General features: G+C 46.4%; 1 protein-coding gene across 1 annotated transcript in view; it reads left to right on the top strand.

Annotated features, from left to right (window-relative positions):
- TM9SF4 (transmembrane 9 superfamily member 4) overlaps nucleotides 1–16,309 on the top strand; it is a 211,675-nt gene that overhangs the window by 131,039 nt on the left and 64,327 nt on the right. The window contains 4 exon segments of the mRNA XM_029612354.1: nucleotides 8,770–8,840; nucleotides 9,971–10,103; nucleotides 10,663–10,744; nucleotides 10,828–10,903. Of these exon segments, the coding sequence (XP_029468214.1) occupies nucleotides 8,770–8,840; nucleotides 9,971–10,103; nucleotides 10,663–10,744; nucleotides 10,828–10,903 (362 nt within the window).

The following is a 16,309-nucleotide window of genomic DNA, read 5'->3' on the forward strand; positions in this document are numbered from 1 at the left end:
CCAGGATATACATATTTAGATCCTTCAGCCTCTCCTCATAAGTATTCCAATACAGACCCCATATCACTTTGGTCGCCCTTTCTGGACTGCCTCCATCCGGTCTCTATCTTTTTTGAGATACCGTCTCCAGAACTGAACACAGTACTTGAGGTGAGGCCTCTACAAGGGCATTATCATCTATTTTTTCTTTCTAGTTATTCCTCTCTCTATGCAGCTCAGCATTCGTCTGGCTTTAGCTATCACCTTGTCACATTACTTCGCCATCTTCAGATCGCCAGATACTATTATCTCAAGGTCTCTTTCTTGGTCCATGTACATCAGCCTTTCACCTCCCCCTCCCCCCATCATATACAGCTCTTTCGGAATACCACACCCCAGATGCATGACTCTGCACTTCTTGGCATGAATCCCAGCTGCCAAATCTTCGACAACGCTTCAAGTTTCTTAAATCACTTTATATTCTCTCTACTCCTTCAGGCGTGCCCACTTTGTTGCAGATCTTAGTATCATCTGCAAATCGACAAACTTTACCTTCTATCCCTTCCACAATGTCACTCACAAAGATATTGAACAAAACCAGTCCCAAAACTGATCCCTAGAGCACTCCACTTAACATGGTTCTTTTCTGAGTAGGTTCAATTTACCATTACACATTGTCTCCTATCAATCAGCTACTTTGTAATCCATGTCACCACCTTGGTGCTCACTCTCAAGCTTCTCATTTTATTCACAAACCTGCTATGCAGGACTGTATCGAAAGCTTGGCTGAATTCTAACTAGATTGCATTGAGCACTGTTCCTTGATCCAATTCTCTAGTTACCCAATCAAAAAAATCAATAAGATTGGTCTGACAGGACCTTCCCCTGAGAGACTCCATGCTGCCTTGGGTCCAGCAAGGCACCAGATTATAGATAGTTTTCTATCCTTTTCTTCAGAATCTGCATTAATTTTCCCACCACTGAGGTGAGCCTAACTGGCCTGTAGTTTCCAGCTTCCTCTCTGCTGCCACCCTTGTGAAGAGGGACTGTAACCAGACGTGTCCAATCTCATGGCACTCCAGTTTCCAGGGATCTATTGAAAAGGACCCCCCAACACATATCTGAGCTCCTTCAGTTTCTTGGGATATTAAATAAATAAATAAATCTGGCCCCATGGCCCTGTCCAATTTCAGTTTACTTAGCTCATCCCATGCATTCTCTTCTGTAAATGGAGTTTTATCTACCCCATCTACGGTCTTGTCAGCCAACAATGGGCCTTCTCCAGGATATACTTAGTGAATACCTAACTGAAGTATTTTTTAAATATTTCTGTCATTTCTTCATTTCTCTCCACACATTGCTTCTTTTCAACTTTCAATATCACTATACTACTTCAGGTCTTCCTTCTTTCTCTGATGTATCTGAAAAATGTTTTGTCACCTCGCTTTACCTCTTTGGCCATCCTTTCTTCCACTTAATCTTTTGCTTTCCTGATTTCTTTCTTTGTCTCCCGCAGTTTCGCCAGATATTCTTCCATGTTCCTCTTTTTGGGTTTCTTTATGGTATTTTGGGATATCTCTCGTATAAGAAAATTTGCTTTCTTTGCAGTTGGAAAGCCTAATGTCACTGCTGGCTCAATTGTCTCTTTGATATTTTTCATCATATCAGCAGTAGGATCAGTTTGTAACGTCCCAGACTATTGGAAAGTTGCCATTCCATCTCCGATTGGTAAAAATCCCGGTCCATTACCACAATCATACCTCCTTTAACCACTGGTTTCATGATCTAAGTGGCCTGTTGCAGTTCATGTAATGCCTGAATATCTTGTTTTGTGAAGCTACAAAATGTTCCTTGTTCCAGTCCTGCTTTTCTAATGTCATTTAGAACTAATGAATGAAAACTCTTAATGATCGAGTCCTCTGGACAGGTGCAGTCTAGAAAGATCGATTACACAACACTGACCCAATGATACTCCTTCCAGTGTTCTGTGAGGAAAAAATGCTTGATTTTTAGGGTACGGACAAAATGGAAAGCACTTACCTCAGCATGAAAGGGATCAAAAACGAGGGTGGGTACAAAAGATAACCCCTTTTCTAATTCCATATTAGGAGCTACCACCCAGGAAAAAGATCTAGGCATCAAAGTGGATAATACTTTAAAATTGTCTGCTCAGTGTGCTGCAGCAGTCAAAAAAGCAAACAGAATGTTAGGAATTATTAGGAAGGGAATGGTTAATAAAACGGAAAATGTCATAATGCCTCTATATCGCTCCATGGTGAAGACCGCACCTGGAATACTGTGTACTTGGCTCCCGAGCGAGACTAGTTCGGGCGCGGCCTAGAGGCAGCGGGTGCACCTCCTCGAGCGCGGCGGTGAAGGTACTCGCCCTCTCCCCCCGCAGCCGGAGACCGCCTGGGTTGCAGCCGGGAAGCGCCGAAGACAAGGTAAGGCGTATATATTTACTTGTTGGTCTCCGAGGATCGGAGGAGAAGCAGAGTGTGCCCCTGGGGTGGCCAGTTAAGTAGGCCGCCATTTCGTCTGCCTGCTCGCCATCATCTTCTACCTGAAGCGTCCCGCCTATTGCTACGCGCACGGCGATAGGCTTCCGTTGCTATGCGCACGGCGATAGGCGCCCGTTCATAGGCGCACATTGCTAGGCGCCCGTTCATAGGCGCACATTGCTAGGCGCACATTGCTAGGCGCAAGTTCTTAGGCGCCCGTTATAGGCGCACTGCTATAGGCGCACATTGTTAGGCGCACGTTGCTGAACGCTGGTTTCAGGCGCCTGCTTTTCGCGCACAGCGCAGACTCTTATTGGGTTCACCGGCGGCATGGAGCATAAGAGTGACCAGGCTTCAGCAGTGCCGGCATCTCCAGAATCAGGCATCAATCTCTGCTCTGCATGCAACCTCAGGGCCACACAGAATGAGGATGCAGACTCCCTATGTGCCCAATGTGAAGAGGCCTTGGGAGTCCCGGGCCAGGGCCAGTCACAGCCCAGCGTTCTTGCCGGTTCCTCAGGGAACACTCCGGAGCCAGCAAGCAGCGGGGAGCAGCCAGTAAACCAGGGGGCCCTGGTTCCCATGCGGCCAGATATGGCTTCGCTCTCCTGGGTGGAATTATTCAGAGGGATTCATACCTTTGTCACGATGCAGTCAGCTCCCCGACCGGGTCCGTACGTCCAGAATGACCCGGCCCCTGGACCCTCGCGGCCACTCGCCACCTGATAGCCCCAATTATGGGGATTCAGACTACCCGGCAGAAGAAGATGAGCCCCTCGGGGGTAGAACCTTATCGGACCATGCGGCGCTTCTTTTCCAGAGCGGATCTTCCAGACCTGATCTCGGAATGCCTGTCGGAACTGGCCCTTCCGGGCCATGACACCCCAGGGGAACCTAGAGTGAACCCCCTGTTAGAGGGCCTGCGCCAAACTTCTCACCACTTTCCCCTCCTACAAGTGGCACGGCAGCTAATTGATCTGGAATGGGCTGCACCGGAGGCTCCATTCAAGGGGGGTCGGGCCTTGGCTGGCATGTACCCCTTAGCCCCGGCAACTAAGGACAAGTTGGCGTGCCCTCAGGTAGACGCCATAGTCAGTGCAATTGTGAAGCGCACCACCATCCCGGTGGAAGGAGAGATGGCCCTCAAGGGTACACATGACCGGCGTATGGACGCCATCCTGAAGCAGGCCTTTGAGGTGGCAGCCATGTCCCTACGAATTGCGACTTGCTGCATGGTGGTGACGCATTCCTGCTTATCTCAGGCTCGGACCAACGCCCCGGGAGAAGGGATGGAATCAGCTCTCTCATTCCTCACTGACGCAGCCTCCGATCTAGTCTGTATGGCAGCCAAGGGAGTGTCATCCTCAGTGGCAGCCAGGAGGCAGCTCTGGCTACGTAACTGGTCGGCCGACTCCTCTTCCAAGACACGTCTCACGAGAATGCCCTTCGAGGGATCTCTCCTGTTTGGCAGCGACCTGGAGAAACTGGCCAATAAATGGGGCGCCTCTCCTTTACCTCGTCTACCAGAAGACAGGCCATGCAGAAGGCAGCGCCCGTCTTCTAGACCATCCAGAGGTAGAACTTCTCAGCGCTTCAACCCTTACGGAACTCGCTCCCAGGCACCTCGGTCGCAGGCCAGGAACCAGTCCTTTCGGCCTAAGCACAATAAGAGGGGAGCCGGCTCGGGCTCCGGCCCCGGCCGTACCCCACAATGACAATCAGCCAGCCCATCTGGGGGCAGCAGCCATAGGGGGCAGGCTGACCCTCTTTTACCGCAGGTGGGCCGAGATTACCTCGGACCAGTGGGTCCTCACCATCATCTGAGAGGGGTACTACCTGGACTTTCTTCGGCTCCTGCCAGACAAGTTTGTGGAATCTCCTTTTTCACCCCTCAAGAGGACGGCACTAGATATTACCTTACAGAGGCTTCTCTCCCTCAAGGCCATAATTCCAGTGCCTGCAGGGGAGATAGATTCTGGGCATTATTCCATTTATTTCATAGTGCCCAAGAAGGAGGGCACTTTCTGGCCCGTCCTGGACCTCAAGTCAGTCAACCGCTACCTACGGGTCCCCAGCTTTCGCATGGAAACTCTGTGATCTGTCAAAAATTCAGTACAGCCAGGGGAATTTCTCACATCCCTAGACCTGTCAGAAGCCTACCTGCATATCCCAATCCATCGGGATCATCAGCGCTACCTACGTTTCAAAGTCTTGGACCAACACTTTCAGTTTCGGGCGTTACCCTTCGGGTTAGCCACAGCACCACGGATCTTTACCAAGGTCATAGTAGTCGTGGCGGCGGCCCTCAGAAAGGAGGGAATTCTCGTCCATCCCTACCTGGACGATTGGTTGATCAGGGCAAAATCGCCAGAAGAGAGCCATCGGGCAACCAGCCGAGTGATTGCTATCCTAGAGAGCCTAGGATGGGTAGTAAACTTAAGCAAGAGTTCCCTACAGCCGTCTCAGTCGAGGGAATACTTAGGAGTCCTATTCGACACTCAGGCAGACAGTCAGCCTGACTCCCAAAAGAAGAGAAAAGCTCAAGAATCGGCTGCAGGCCCTGCTGCACGCCGTCCGGCCCACAGCGTGGGATTACCTACAAGTCCTTGGCCTGATGGCATCCACTCTGGAGGTGATACCATGGGCACCGGCGCATATGAGGCCATTACAACGCGCCCTCTTATCCCGGTGGAGCCCGCGATCATAAACTTACACCGTACACCTACCTCTACCAGCCAGGGTACGGAATCAGCTGCGATGGTGGCTGCAGCAAAGCCACATGAGCCGGGGGTCCAGGATGTCCTCTCCGACCTGGACCCTGCTCACAACAGTCGCCAGCCTGAACGGCTGGGGCGCACATTGCGAAGGACTCACCGCCCAAGGGCGGTGGAGCAGAGAAGAGTCGGGATGGAACATCCACCGACTAGAGGCACGGGCAGTCAGGCTAGCGTGCCTGCGATTTGCCCACAGACTGCGACACAGAGCAGTCAGAGTGATGTCAGACAACGCCACCACGGTGGCATACATCAACCGACAGGGCGGAACCAGAAGCCAACAGGTATCACTAGAAATAGCTCCCCTGATGACTTGGGCAGAAGCAAATCTCCAGGACATCTCCGCCGTCCACATCGCCGGGAAGGACAACACCGCGGCGGACTTCCTCAGCAGAGAAAGTCTACATCCCGGGGATTGGCAACTGTCACCCATAGCGTTCCAGATGATTGTGAATCGGTGGGGGACCCCGGGCATGGACCTACTAGCGGACGGGTCCAACGCTCAAGTATCCCGATATTTCAGCCGCAGGCGGAATCCTCTGTCTCAGGGGATCGATGCCCTGGTACAACCATGGCCCCAGGGGATCCTGCTGTACGCTTTTCCGCCATGGCCCCTGCTGGGCGCCATTATACACAGGATTCAGCGGCACAGAGGCCTAGTTCTTCTAGTGGCCCCGGACTGGCCAAGAAGACCCTGGTACGCAGACATGAGAAGATTGCTGGCAGGGACTCCACTACCCCTGCCGCCGCACAGAGACCTGCTGCGACAAGGTCCCAAACTCCACGAGGATCCAGCTCAATTCTCTCTTACGGTCTGGCCATTGAGAGGGCTAGACTGAAGATGCGAGGATATTCAGGACCGGTAATAGATACACTCCTCAGAGCGCGCAAGTTCTCCACATCGCTAACTTATATACGGATCTGGAGAGTATTTGAAGCTTGGTGCGAAGCTCATAGCACCAATCCACATGCCGCTCAGATTCCTATCATTTTGGACTTCCTGCAAGATGGTCTTCAGAAGGGTCTGTCCCTCAATTCCATCAAGGTCCAAGTGGCAGCACTTTCCTGCTATGGTCCACGGAGTGACGGCAATAGCATCGCCACACACCCAGACGTTTCACGTTTCCTGAAAGGAGTCAAACACATTCGTCCGCCACTGAAGTGGCCCATACCTCTGTGGAACCTCAACCTAGTTTTGGACTTTCTAGCGGGACACGCCTTCCGTCCACTTCGAGGCCTGTCCCTCCGTTTGTTAACCTTGAAGATGGTGTTCCTGCTGGCTGTTTGCTCCGCACGCCGCGTCTCAGAGCTACAAGCACTATCTTGCCGTGATCCGTTTCTCCGAATCACGCCAGAAGCCATCCATCTTCGCACAGTTCCTTCCTTCTTACCCAAAGTAGTCTCGCACTTCCACCTCAACCAAACCATCTCTTTACCTACCACAGAAGGTTTGAAGAAGTCAGAAGAAGGTCGAATTCTACGCCATCTCGACATCGGCAGGCTACTGTCCAGATACCTGGAAGTGTCCGAAGCAATTCGAAAGAAGGACTATCTGTTCGTTCTACACAGCGGGAAGAAGCAAGGGGAAGCGGCCTCACGGGCAACTATCGCCCGCTGGGTCAAAGAAGTTATCAAGGCAGCCTACGTAGATGCGGGAAAATCACCGCCTCTACAGGTCAAGGCTCACTCTACCAAGAGCGCAAGCGGCCTCTTGGGCAGAAACTCGGATGCTGTCGCCTGCTGAGATCTGTAAGGCGGCAACGTGGTCCTCCCTCCATACCTTCTCCAGATTCTACCGTCTGGATGTCCAGACCAGGGAGGACACCGCATTCGCAAGGGCAATCCTGCATGGACCTCGGGCAGCCTCCCGCCCAGTCCAGGAGTAGCTTTTGTACATCCCACTTGTTTTGAGTCCATCTGCTACACGCTAGGAAATGTTGAGATTACTTACCTGATAATCTCCTTTTCCTTAGTGTATGCAGATGGACTCAGCATCCCGCCCGGCTGCCGGTATACATGGGATTTCACAGGCTCAAGGTAAGCCATGTTTTACTACATAGGGCATCCACCCTGCCGGGTGTCGACGCATTCCGGTTGAGAATCCTGGCGGTCTCCAGCTACCATCAACCGGTCAGGGTAATCCTGTTTAATTAATCGATCGGTCAGTACTCATATAGCTATAACAGCTTTGCAAGGAAGATTACTGAATTGCTTCACTTCCTGTGGGGGTATATGTATCCGTGCTGACGTCAGATCCGTCTCCAACTGCTAGCACGAGCACACTATACCCACTTGTTTTGAGTCCATCTGTCTACACTAAGGAAAAGGAGATTATCAGGTAAGTAATCTCAACATTGGCGTGGGCCTTCCGGCACAATTCCTGACTTCTTGGCCCTATTTCCAGCCCCCCTCTCCCACTACCACCACAAAAGTCCCAACCTACCCACTGGCCAGGACAGCCCAACGACTTGAAAATTAAAGCGAGATAGCCCTCCCCCTCCCCTACCTGCTACCTGAATTGATCCTGTTGCAGGATTGTAATACAATGCAATCCCGGGTGCTTTCTGTGTTCCAGCATTACCATTGTACTGGGGGTGGGGGGGATAACAGGCGGAGAGTGGTAGCATGGAGGTAGTGTTTGGGGGATGACGGGGAGGCAAGGAGGTGGGATGGGCCTGGTTGGTGCCAATATCTTTTTAAGTTTTTAAATATGAAGGGGTTGGGGGAGTCCTGGCCAGCAGGTGGGAGAATAGGAATTGGGCTGGGAGGCCCATGACTGTATATTTTTATTAATCTAAGAATATCTAGTGGTTAGAGCAGGGGGCTATGAACCAGGAGACCAGGGTTCGAGTCCCGCTGTCGCTCCTTGTGACCTTGGGCAAGTCACTTTACCCTCCATTGCCTTAGATTGTAAGCCCTCTGGGGACAGGGAAATACCTACAGTACCTGAATGTAAACCCGTGTGATATCTCAGATTGAATGTCGGCATATAAAAATAATAAATAAATCAATCTGGTTATTCCACCACATAAGAACGGATAACTTGTCAGTTATCGGTTTAATTGGTTTTGAATATTGACCTCATGGTCTGTTTTACTATGTACTGCTTAACTCAATTGATTTCTTATAAGCGGTGTACAAAAACTATTAAATAAATGAACTTTGTTTATTTACATGTACTTGTATTCCGCATTCATTACCAAACATTGTTCAAAGCAGATCATAACAGCTCAAAACAATCATATATAATAAAATTAAAACAAATAAAAAAATGTAATTTGATCTCTGTTTTACCTATTCACTTGGGAGTTGATGTTTTTACTTTCTAGGAGTTTCTTTTTGCTGGTGTGAAATTATTTTTTTTTTAAGAATAGTTATTTATATTCCCAAGTACCTCCATAGACCTTATTCCTCTGTGTTCTTTGGTATTGTATGGTGTTCATCTTGTTGTATGTGGAGGGCAAGTTTCTGGAGGACATAGTAAAAGATAATTGAATTTTGGTATTATGTTACAGGCATCCTAAGTATGATCATCATCCGAACGCTTCGGAAAGACATTGCAAACTACAATAAGGAAGATGACATTGTATGTGTAATTATTTATTCTATGAAATTGTTGTTGTTAAATAATTTTACTCACAGTTACATAAAAATTGTACATAAATTAAGATCACGTTATAACAGAAAAATCCCAAACAAATAATGATAATCAGATCAGTAATTGACTAGCATCACAAAAACTAGTTCCTGTTCTTTCCTTCTTTAAAGGAAAGTTAGAGCTCGTTTACTTCTTTATAGAAGGAAATTTAGAAATCAGGTTCTCCACTCCTAGCCTGATGACTGATTTTCTTCCTCCTTTAGTGTAGATGGAGGTGGTAAAGAGTTCAAGAAAAATAAGTTAGCATATCTGTAATTGATTTAAAATGTAAAGTTACATTGACATGAACCCCTATTTTTTTTTTAAGTACCCTTAGCTTTTGATTTTGGAGTCTGTACCACCTTGCTTCAAAACCTCCTGATATACAGTTTCATCCAATTTGTTGAAATTTGTTTTTAATTTTGGGGCCCATTTCCCTTCCATTGAAAATGTGGGTTTAGCACTGCTTTTAGTTTTAATACTTGGACTGTCTACTACATTGTAAAGTCTCAGCTTCTTACGTGGTTTGAGTTTTTATCCATTGTATTTATATTTTTATTAGATCATACAGCCTGGGGATCTGTGTTGGGAGAGAGGGTGAAGCCCTACAGATACTATAAAGTCTAGGGATGTCATAAGGGACTTTGGAAAGACTAAACTGAAACTACAGAAGCCAAAGGGGACAAGTGGCAGAGTACAGAGGTTAGGGAGGGGAGTTTTGTAGTCACTTTGCATGGTTTTTTTGTTTATTTTTCAAGGTTTAAGCAAATTCTTGAAAATATGCATAGAATAATAGTTTAATGAGAAAACAGACCTCGCACAAAGACACTGTAAAATGAAATAATCATGATAACTTATAATAAAAAGCAAAGAGGAAAAGTGATTTATTCAAACAGATCTTTTTAATGGCCTTGAGTACTCTCATCTGAAGCATGGGGTGGCATTTGGCTGATCATGTAGAATTAGCCACTGGTACACATGAAGGAGTTTGAATGGTTTTGCATTCTGGGAATTTTTCCTTGATTAAATCCGTGCCATGTTTAGAATTTTTCTTTCTCATTATGTTGACTTTTACACAGGAAGACACAATGGAGGAGTCTGGATGGAAATTGGTTCATGGAGATGTGTTCAGGCCCCCCCAATATCCCATGGTCCTCAGCTCTTTGTTGGGGTCTGGGATTCAGCTGTTCTGCATGATCTTGATTGTCATATGTAAGTAGCAGGTTTTGGGGGAGGTCTATCATGGATGAGCAGAAAGAAAAGGAAATGTATAGAGAGAATTCTGGGCAAAGAAGGAACACCTTAAAAAGGGAGAGTGATTTAGGGAAAATAGCAGAGGAAATAGAGAACTATTTGAGGACTAATACGAAAAACACCAAATGAGTTGAAGAAAAAATTATTCAACTAGAAGATCAACTCTATATTCATAAGGAACAAAACAGAATAACAGAGAGCGCAAACTATTGCACCTCTACAGCTGAAATGCTGCAGGAAAACACTTGGATTGAAATCTAAAAATTGTTAGGTTTTCACATTTTTTCACTATGGGATAAAAGATGTTATAAAATTTGAAAAAATATTCATAGACTTTGAAGACAGAGACCGATGATGATAGTGTTTCCCCGCAGCATTTCAGCTGTAGAGGTGCAATAGTTTGAGCTCTCTGTTCTGTTTTGATCCTTATGAATAAGGAGTTGATCTTCTAGTTGAACAATTTTCTCTATTTGAAGAATCATTTTCTGTTCTAAAAAGTTTCTCTTTTGTTTTGCAGTTGTTGCTATGTTGGGGATGCTCTCACCTTCTAGCAGGGGTGCACTCATGACCACTGCGTGCTTCCTTTTTATGTTCATGGGGTAGGTAGCTATCCCCTCTTACCCATCATAGTTTCTACCTTTTTCTGTTTTCTTTTTTTCCTAACTTTCTTCCTCTATATCAGGGTGTTTGGTGGATTTTTTGCTGGCCGCTTATATCGAACTCTGAAAGGTCATCGTTGGAGAAAAGGTGCATTCTGTGTAAGTATTTCTTTTTGAGTGTGACACAGGGTGGAGGAGAATGAAAACTTCAAGTGTTGTAGATCCAGCTGTACTGTTAAAAAGACTGCACATATGATGGACAATACTGGTATGTAAGATATATGGTGAAGGAATTTAATTTTAACATGAAACATGTTGCTTGTTCTTCAGGGGTATATATTCATTTTAGACATTGATAAGACAGGCTAAGAGAGAATTTGAAAAGAAGTTGGCCGCAGAGGCAAAAACTCACAGTAAAAACTTTTTAAAATATATCCGAAGCAGAAAGCCTGTGAGGGAGTCAGTTGGACCGTTAGATGATCGAGGGGTTAAAGGGGCACTTAGAGAAGATAAGGCCATCGCGGAAAGATTAAATGATTTCTTTGCTTCGGTGTTTACTGAAGAGGATGTTGGGGAGGTACCCGTACTGGAGAAGGTTTTCATGGGTAATGATTCAGATGGACTGAATCAAATCACGGTGAACCTAGAAGATGTGGTAGGCCTGATTGACAAACTGAAGAGTAGTAAATCACCTGGACCGGATGGTATACACCCCAGAGTTCTGAAGGAACTAAAAAAATGAAATTTCAGACCTATTAGTAAAAATTTGTAACCTATCATTAAAATCATCCATTGTACCTGAAGACTGGAGGGTGGCAAATGTAACCCCAATATTTAAAAAGGGCTCCAGGGGTGATCCTGGAAACTACAGACCGGTTAGCCTGACTTCAGTGCCAGGAAAAATAGTGGAAAGTGTTCTAAACATCAAAGTCAGAACATATAGAAAGACATGGTTTAATGAAACAAAGTCAGCATGGCTTTACCCAGGGCAAGTCTTGCCTCACAAATCCGCTTCACTTTTTTGAAGGAGTTAATAAACATGTGGATAAAGGTGAACCGGTAGATGTAGTATACTTGGATTTTCAGAAGGCGTTTGACAAAGTTCCTCATGAGAGGCTTCTAGGAAAAGTAAAAAGTCATGGGATTGTGGCAATGTCCTTTCGTGGATTGCAAACTGGCTAAAAGACAGGAAACAGAGAGCAGGATTAAATGGACAATTTTCTCACTGGAAGGGAGTGGGCAGTGGAGTGCCTCAGGGATCTGTATTGGGACCCTTACTTTTCAATATATTTATAAATGATCTGGAAAGAAATACAAGTGAGGTAATCAAATTTGCAGATGACACAAAATTGTTCAGAGTAGTTAAATCACAAGCAGATTGTGATAAATTGCAGGAAGACCTTGTGAGACTGGAAAATTGAGCATCAAAATGGCAGATGAAATTTAATGTGGATAAGTGCAAGGTGATGCATATAGGGAAAAATAACCCATGCTATAATTACACAATGTTGGGTTCCATATTATGTGCTGCTACCCAAGAAAGAGATCTAGGTGTCATAGTGGATAACACATTGAAATCATCGGCTCAGTGTGCTGCGGCAGTCAAAAAAGCAAACAGAATGTTGGGAATTATTAGAAAAGGAATGGTGAATAAAACGGAAAATGTCATAATGCCTCTGTATCACTCCATGGTGAGACCGCACCTTGAATACTGTGTACAATTCTGGTCGCCGCATCTCAAAAAAGATATAATTGTGATGGAGAAGGTACAGAGAAGGGCACCCAAAATGATAAGGGGAATGGAACAACTCTCCTATGAGGAAAGACTAAAGAGGTTAGGACTTTTCAGCTTGGAGAAGAGATGGCTGAGAGGGGATATGATAGAGGTGTTTAAAATCATGAGAGGTCTAGAACGGGTAGATGTGAATCGGTTATTTACTCTTTCGGATAGTAGAAAGACTCTGGGGCACTCCATGAAGTTAGCATGGGGCACATTTAAAACTAATCGGAGAAAGCTCTTTTTTACTCAACGCACAATTAAACTCTGGAATTTGTTGCCAGAAGATGTGGTTAGTGCAGTTAGTGTAGCTGTGTTTAAAAAAGGATTGGATAAGTTCTTGGAGGAGAAGTCCATTACCTGCTATTAATTAAGTTGACTTAGATAATAACCACTGCTATTACTATCAATGGTAACATGGAATAGACTTAATTTTTGGGTACTTGCCAGGTTCTTATGGCCTGGATTGGCCACTGTTGGAAACAGGATGCTGGGCTTGATGGACCCTTGGTCTGACCCAGTATGGCATGTTCTTAACATCTGCACTTGTAAGCTGTTTATTTCTATGGGGAAAAGATGCATGCTTTGCATTTTGAGAGGAAAGAGGTTTTAGTAACCTGTGAGGATGTGAGAAATCCAGTCTATGTATCTGCACAACTATCATGTCCATGCCGGAGAATGAATGTGGGAGGGTAACGTAAGGAGCAAAGGAAGCTGAATGAAAAAATGCAGGTGGCATAGGCAGCATCAAAAGAGAATGTGTCTCAGTTGAGAAGAAAAAGGTTTGCTCTGAAGTTTTGTCCTATGTTTATTACGCCCTGACCAGAGCTGCTTTTTAGTATTCTGAGTCAGGCAAATGTTTTGCATAAACTGAATCCATATTGGTGAATTTACCAACCTGCTGCACTGATGCAGTCAACACTAGCAGCACGTAGTCTGCCAGACAGAAATGGCTACAGGAGCGTCTGTGTTTTGTAGTAGTACTTCTAGTTTTTGCTGAATCAAAAGTATGCATGAAAAGCAAAAGTATGCATGTTATTGCTATCCTTGCCCCCAACTCCTTCCCTGGGGATATCTTTCTAGTATGTGTAAAAGTATGCACAAAATTGCTTTTGCTTGCACTTTTTTGCACATTTATTTATTTAGCACTTTTATATACCGATATTCAAGTAACAGAGTTACCAATCACTTCGGTTTACATTCCAACAAAAACCATGACATGAGAATGTCTTACATTAAACCAGGGTGATCAAACTTGGATACAAAGAACTGGGTTTAACACAGTGTATAAGAAAAGAGACTTGACCGGCGAGCCTAATGCTAGCTGGTGTAATGTTCGGTGACTTAGAATAGGGCACAGGGATTAAGAGCTACAACGGCGGGTTTATTAGAACGAAATTACCATTAGAGATTTGCCAAGGACAGAGTCTACTAGTGGGAGATTTGATAAGATAGCTGAGTTAAGAGAAGGCTTGGTTGAACAACCAGGTCTTGAGTCTTTTTTTAAAGGTGATCGGACATTGTTCGAGCCTGAGGTCTGAAGGGAGCGAGTTCCATTGCTTTGTTTGCATACAACCCTTCAAGCAATTTTCAAAAGCCAATTTATATGCATAAATCTGGGTTTTATGGGAATAAATGCTTTTGAATATCAGGCCCTAAATATTCTCCCCAAATTTAAAAAAAACAGTGTAATGGATCAGCAGTCTGAGTTGTACAGTTTGCCCATAAAGCTAAATCAGAGAGATGCATTCTAAAGACATGTGCTGCGGAAATATACTTTTCTTTCAAAAATGTAAAATGAATTTCCCTGTACGTACCCGGATCAGTCCAGACCATGGGTTAAGCTCCCGTTCCAGCAGGTGGAGACAGACCAGAGTTCTAAGGGCAGCCCATATAAGGACGGAACCCACCCTGGAACCCTCAGATTTGTCTGTCTCCAGCAGGTGGAGACAGACCAAAGTTCTAAGGGCAGCCCATAGAAGGACGGAACCCACCCTGGAACCCTCAGATTTGTCTGTCTCCAGCAGGTGGAGACAGACCAAAGTTCTAAGGGCAGCCCATATAAGGACGGAACCCACCCTGGAACCCTCAGATTTGTCTGTCTCCAGCAGGTGGAATAGCTCACCCTTTGGTTCCCTGTTTAGCTTGCCCTCTGTCAGGCCGATACAATACAGTGCATGTTGATGGCCCTATTAGGTATGCCCGCGCGATACAGTAAGAAAAATGTGCAGCCAAGCCGCACATTTTACTGTAAGAAATTAGCGCCTCCCCAAAGGTAGGCGCTAGTTTCTGCCGGCACCGGCAGAAACTGCTTTTCTGTGCACCCTTTTCTGTGCACCCTCCGACTTAATATCATGGCGATATTAAGTCGGAGGTCCCGAAGTGTAAAAAAAGTTTAAAAAAAAAAAAGAAAGAAAACAAATTTTTAAATGAGCCGGCGGCTGTCGGGCCGAAAATCGGACGCTCAATTTTGCCAGCGTCCGGTTTCCGAGCCCGTGGCTGTCAGCGGGCTCGAGAACCGACGCCGACAAAATTGAGCGTCTGCTGTCAAACCCACTAACAGCCGCCGCTCCGGGTTAAAAGGAGGCGTTAGGGACGCGCTAGTGTCCCTAGCGCCTCCTTTTGCCTGTTTCTACCGCACCACCTAATTTACATACTGAATCGAGCGGGCGTTCGTCCGCTCTCCCGCAGACTTTACTGACTCGACCTGTGTGTTTCCTTTCCTTTCTCTGGGGCAAGCTCACACAAGTACTCTTTAATTTACTCCTTAATTTAAAAAAAAAGAAGAAAAAAAAAGATTTTTTTCTCTGACTGACTGTGTCAGGGCAGACAGTTCTGTCTCCCTCGCTCTTGGGGTTCCTAGGGGGGCCTTGCCCCTTGATTTCTGTCAGCCTAGGTTCCCTTCCCGGTGACACTGGTGGTGCCAGTCCCTCTACCCACGTTTTGTATCTGCTGCCGTGCCCCGAGATGCCCATGCCTCGGTGGAGCTTCAGGGAGGATTATCATACCCCTGCCTCTGTGAATGCTGTGAATTATTTATGTGAATAAAACTGTTTTTGGTTTCCCAATCTTTCACAGAAAATATATTTTACTTGTCAAATTTTTTGGTCTTTATTTAAAAAAAAAAAAAAAATTAAATAAAAAAAGGCAGCAGTCTATTTTGTGAGGAGGGAGCGGGGTTCAATCTCCCGCCCAGCTTCTCAGGGGCTCCCCGCTCAGCTGTTTTCAATTTGCTTCGCAGCTGTTTTCCTGCTCCATGCCGCGGCCACCTTTTTGTTTGGCTTGTGGAGAGTCGGCCTCCCGACTCTCCCGCAATGGGGTATTCTCCAGGTGTATTTCGGGGGGTGAACCACCAAATTTTAGACCTCGGGGAAGGGCTCCCTGACGTGTTTCTAAGCCGTTCCTGTCCCAGGAACGCGCGTCAGCAGCAGCCATTTTGGGTGTTTCTGATGAAACACTTCCTGCTTCTCTGGGGGCTGGGGATCCGATTTTTCCCCCCCCCCCCGATTTGAGCCCGGTTCGCTCTCGGCGGGGGGGGGCTCGGACCCCCTCTCACCTCCCTCGCCCCTCCCCCCGTGAAAAATTCGGCCCGGACCCGTTTTTCCTCAGATTTTGTCCTTTTAATGCATGAATCTTACTTGGCCAGCTTACAGAGGGAGGTGGAAACTCCCCCCCCCCCCCCCAATTGTTCCCCTTCCTCCGAAACCTCCTTTTCCTGTGCCGTCCCCTGATGTTCCGGACCCTCAGGGCCGGCTTAGGGTTCGTGTGGTCCCGGGTGCTCCCCCCCC

This window comes from Rhinatrema bivittatum, chromosome 8, assembly GCF_901001135.1.
Source record: "Rhinatrema bivittatum chromosome 8, aRhiBiv1.1, whole genome shotgun sequence".
NCBI lineage: Eukaryota > Metazoa > Chordata > Amphibia > Gymnophiona > Rhinatrematidae > Rhinatrema > Rhinatrema bivittatum.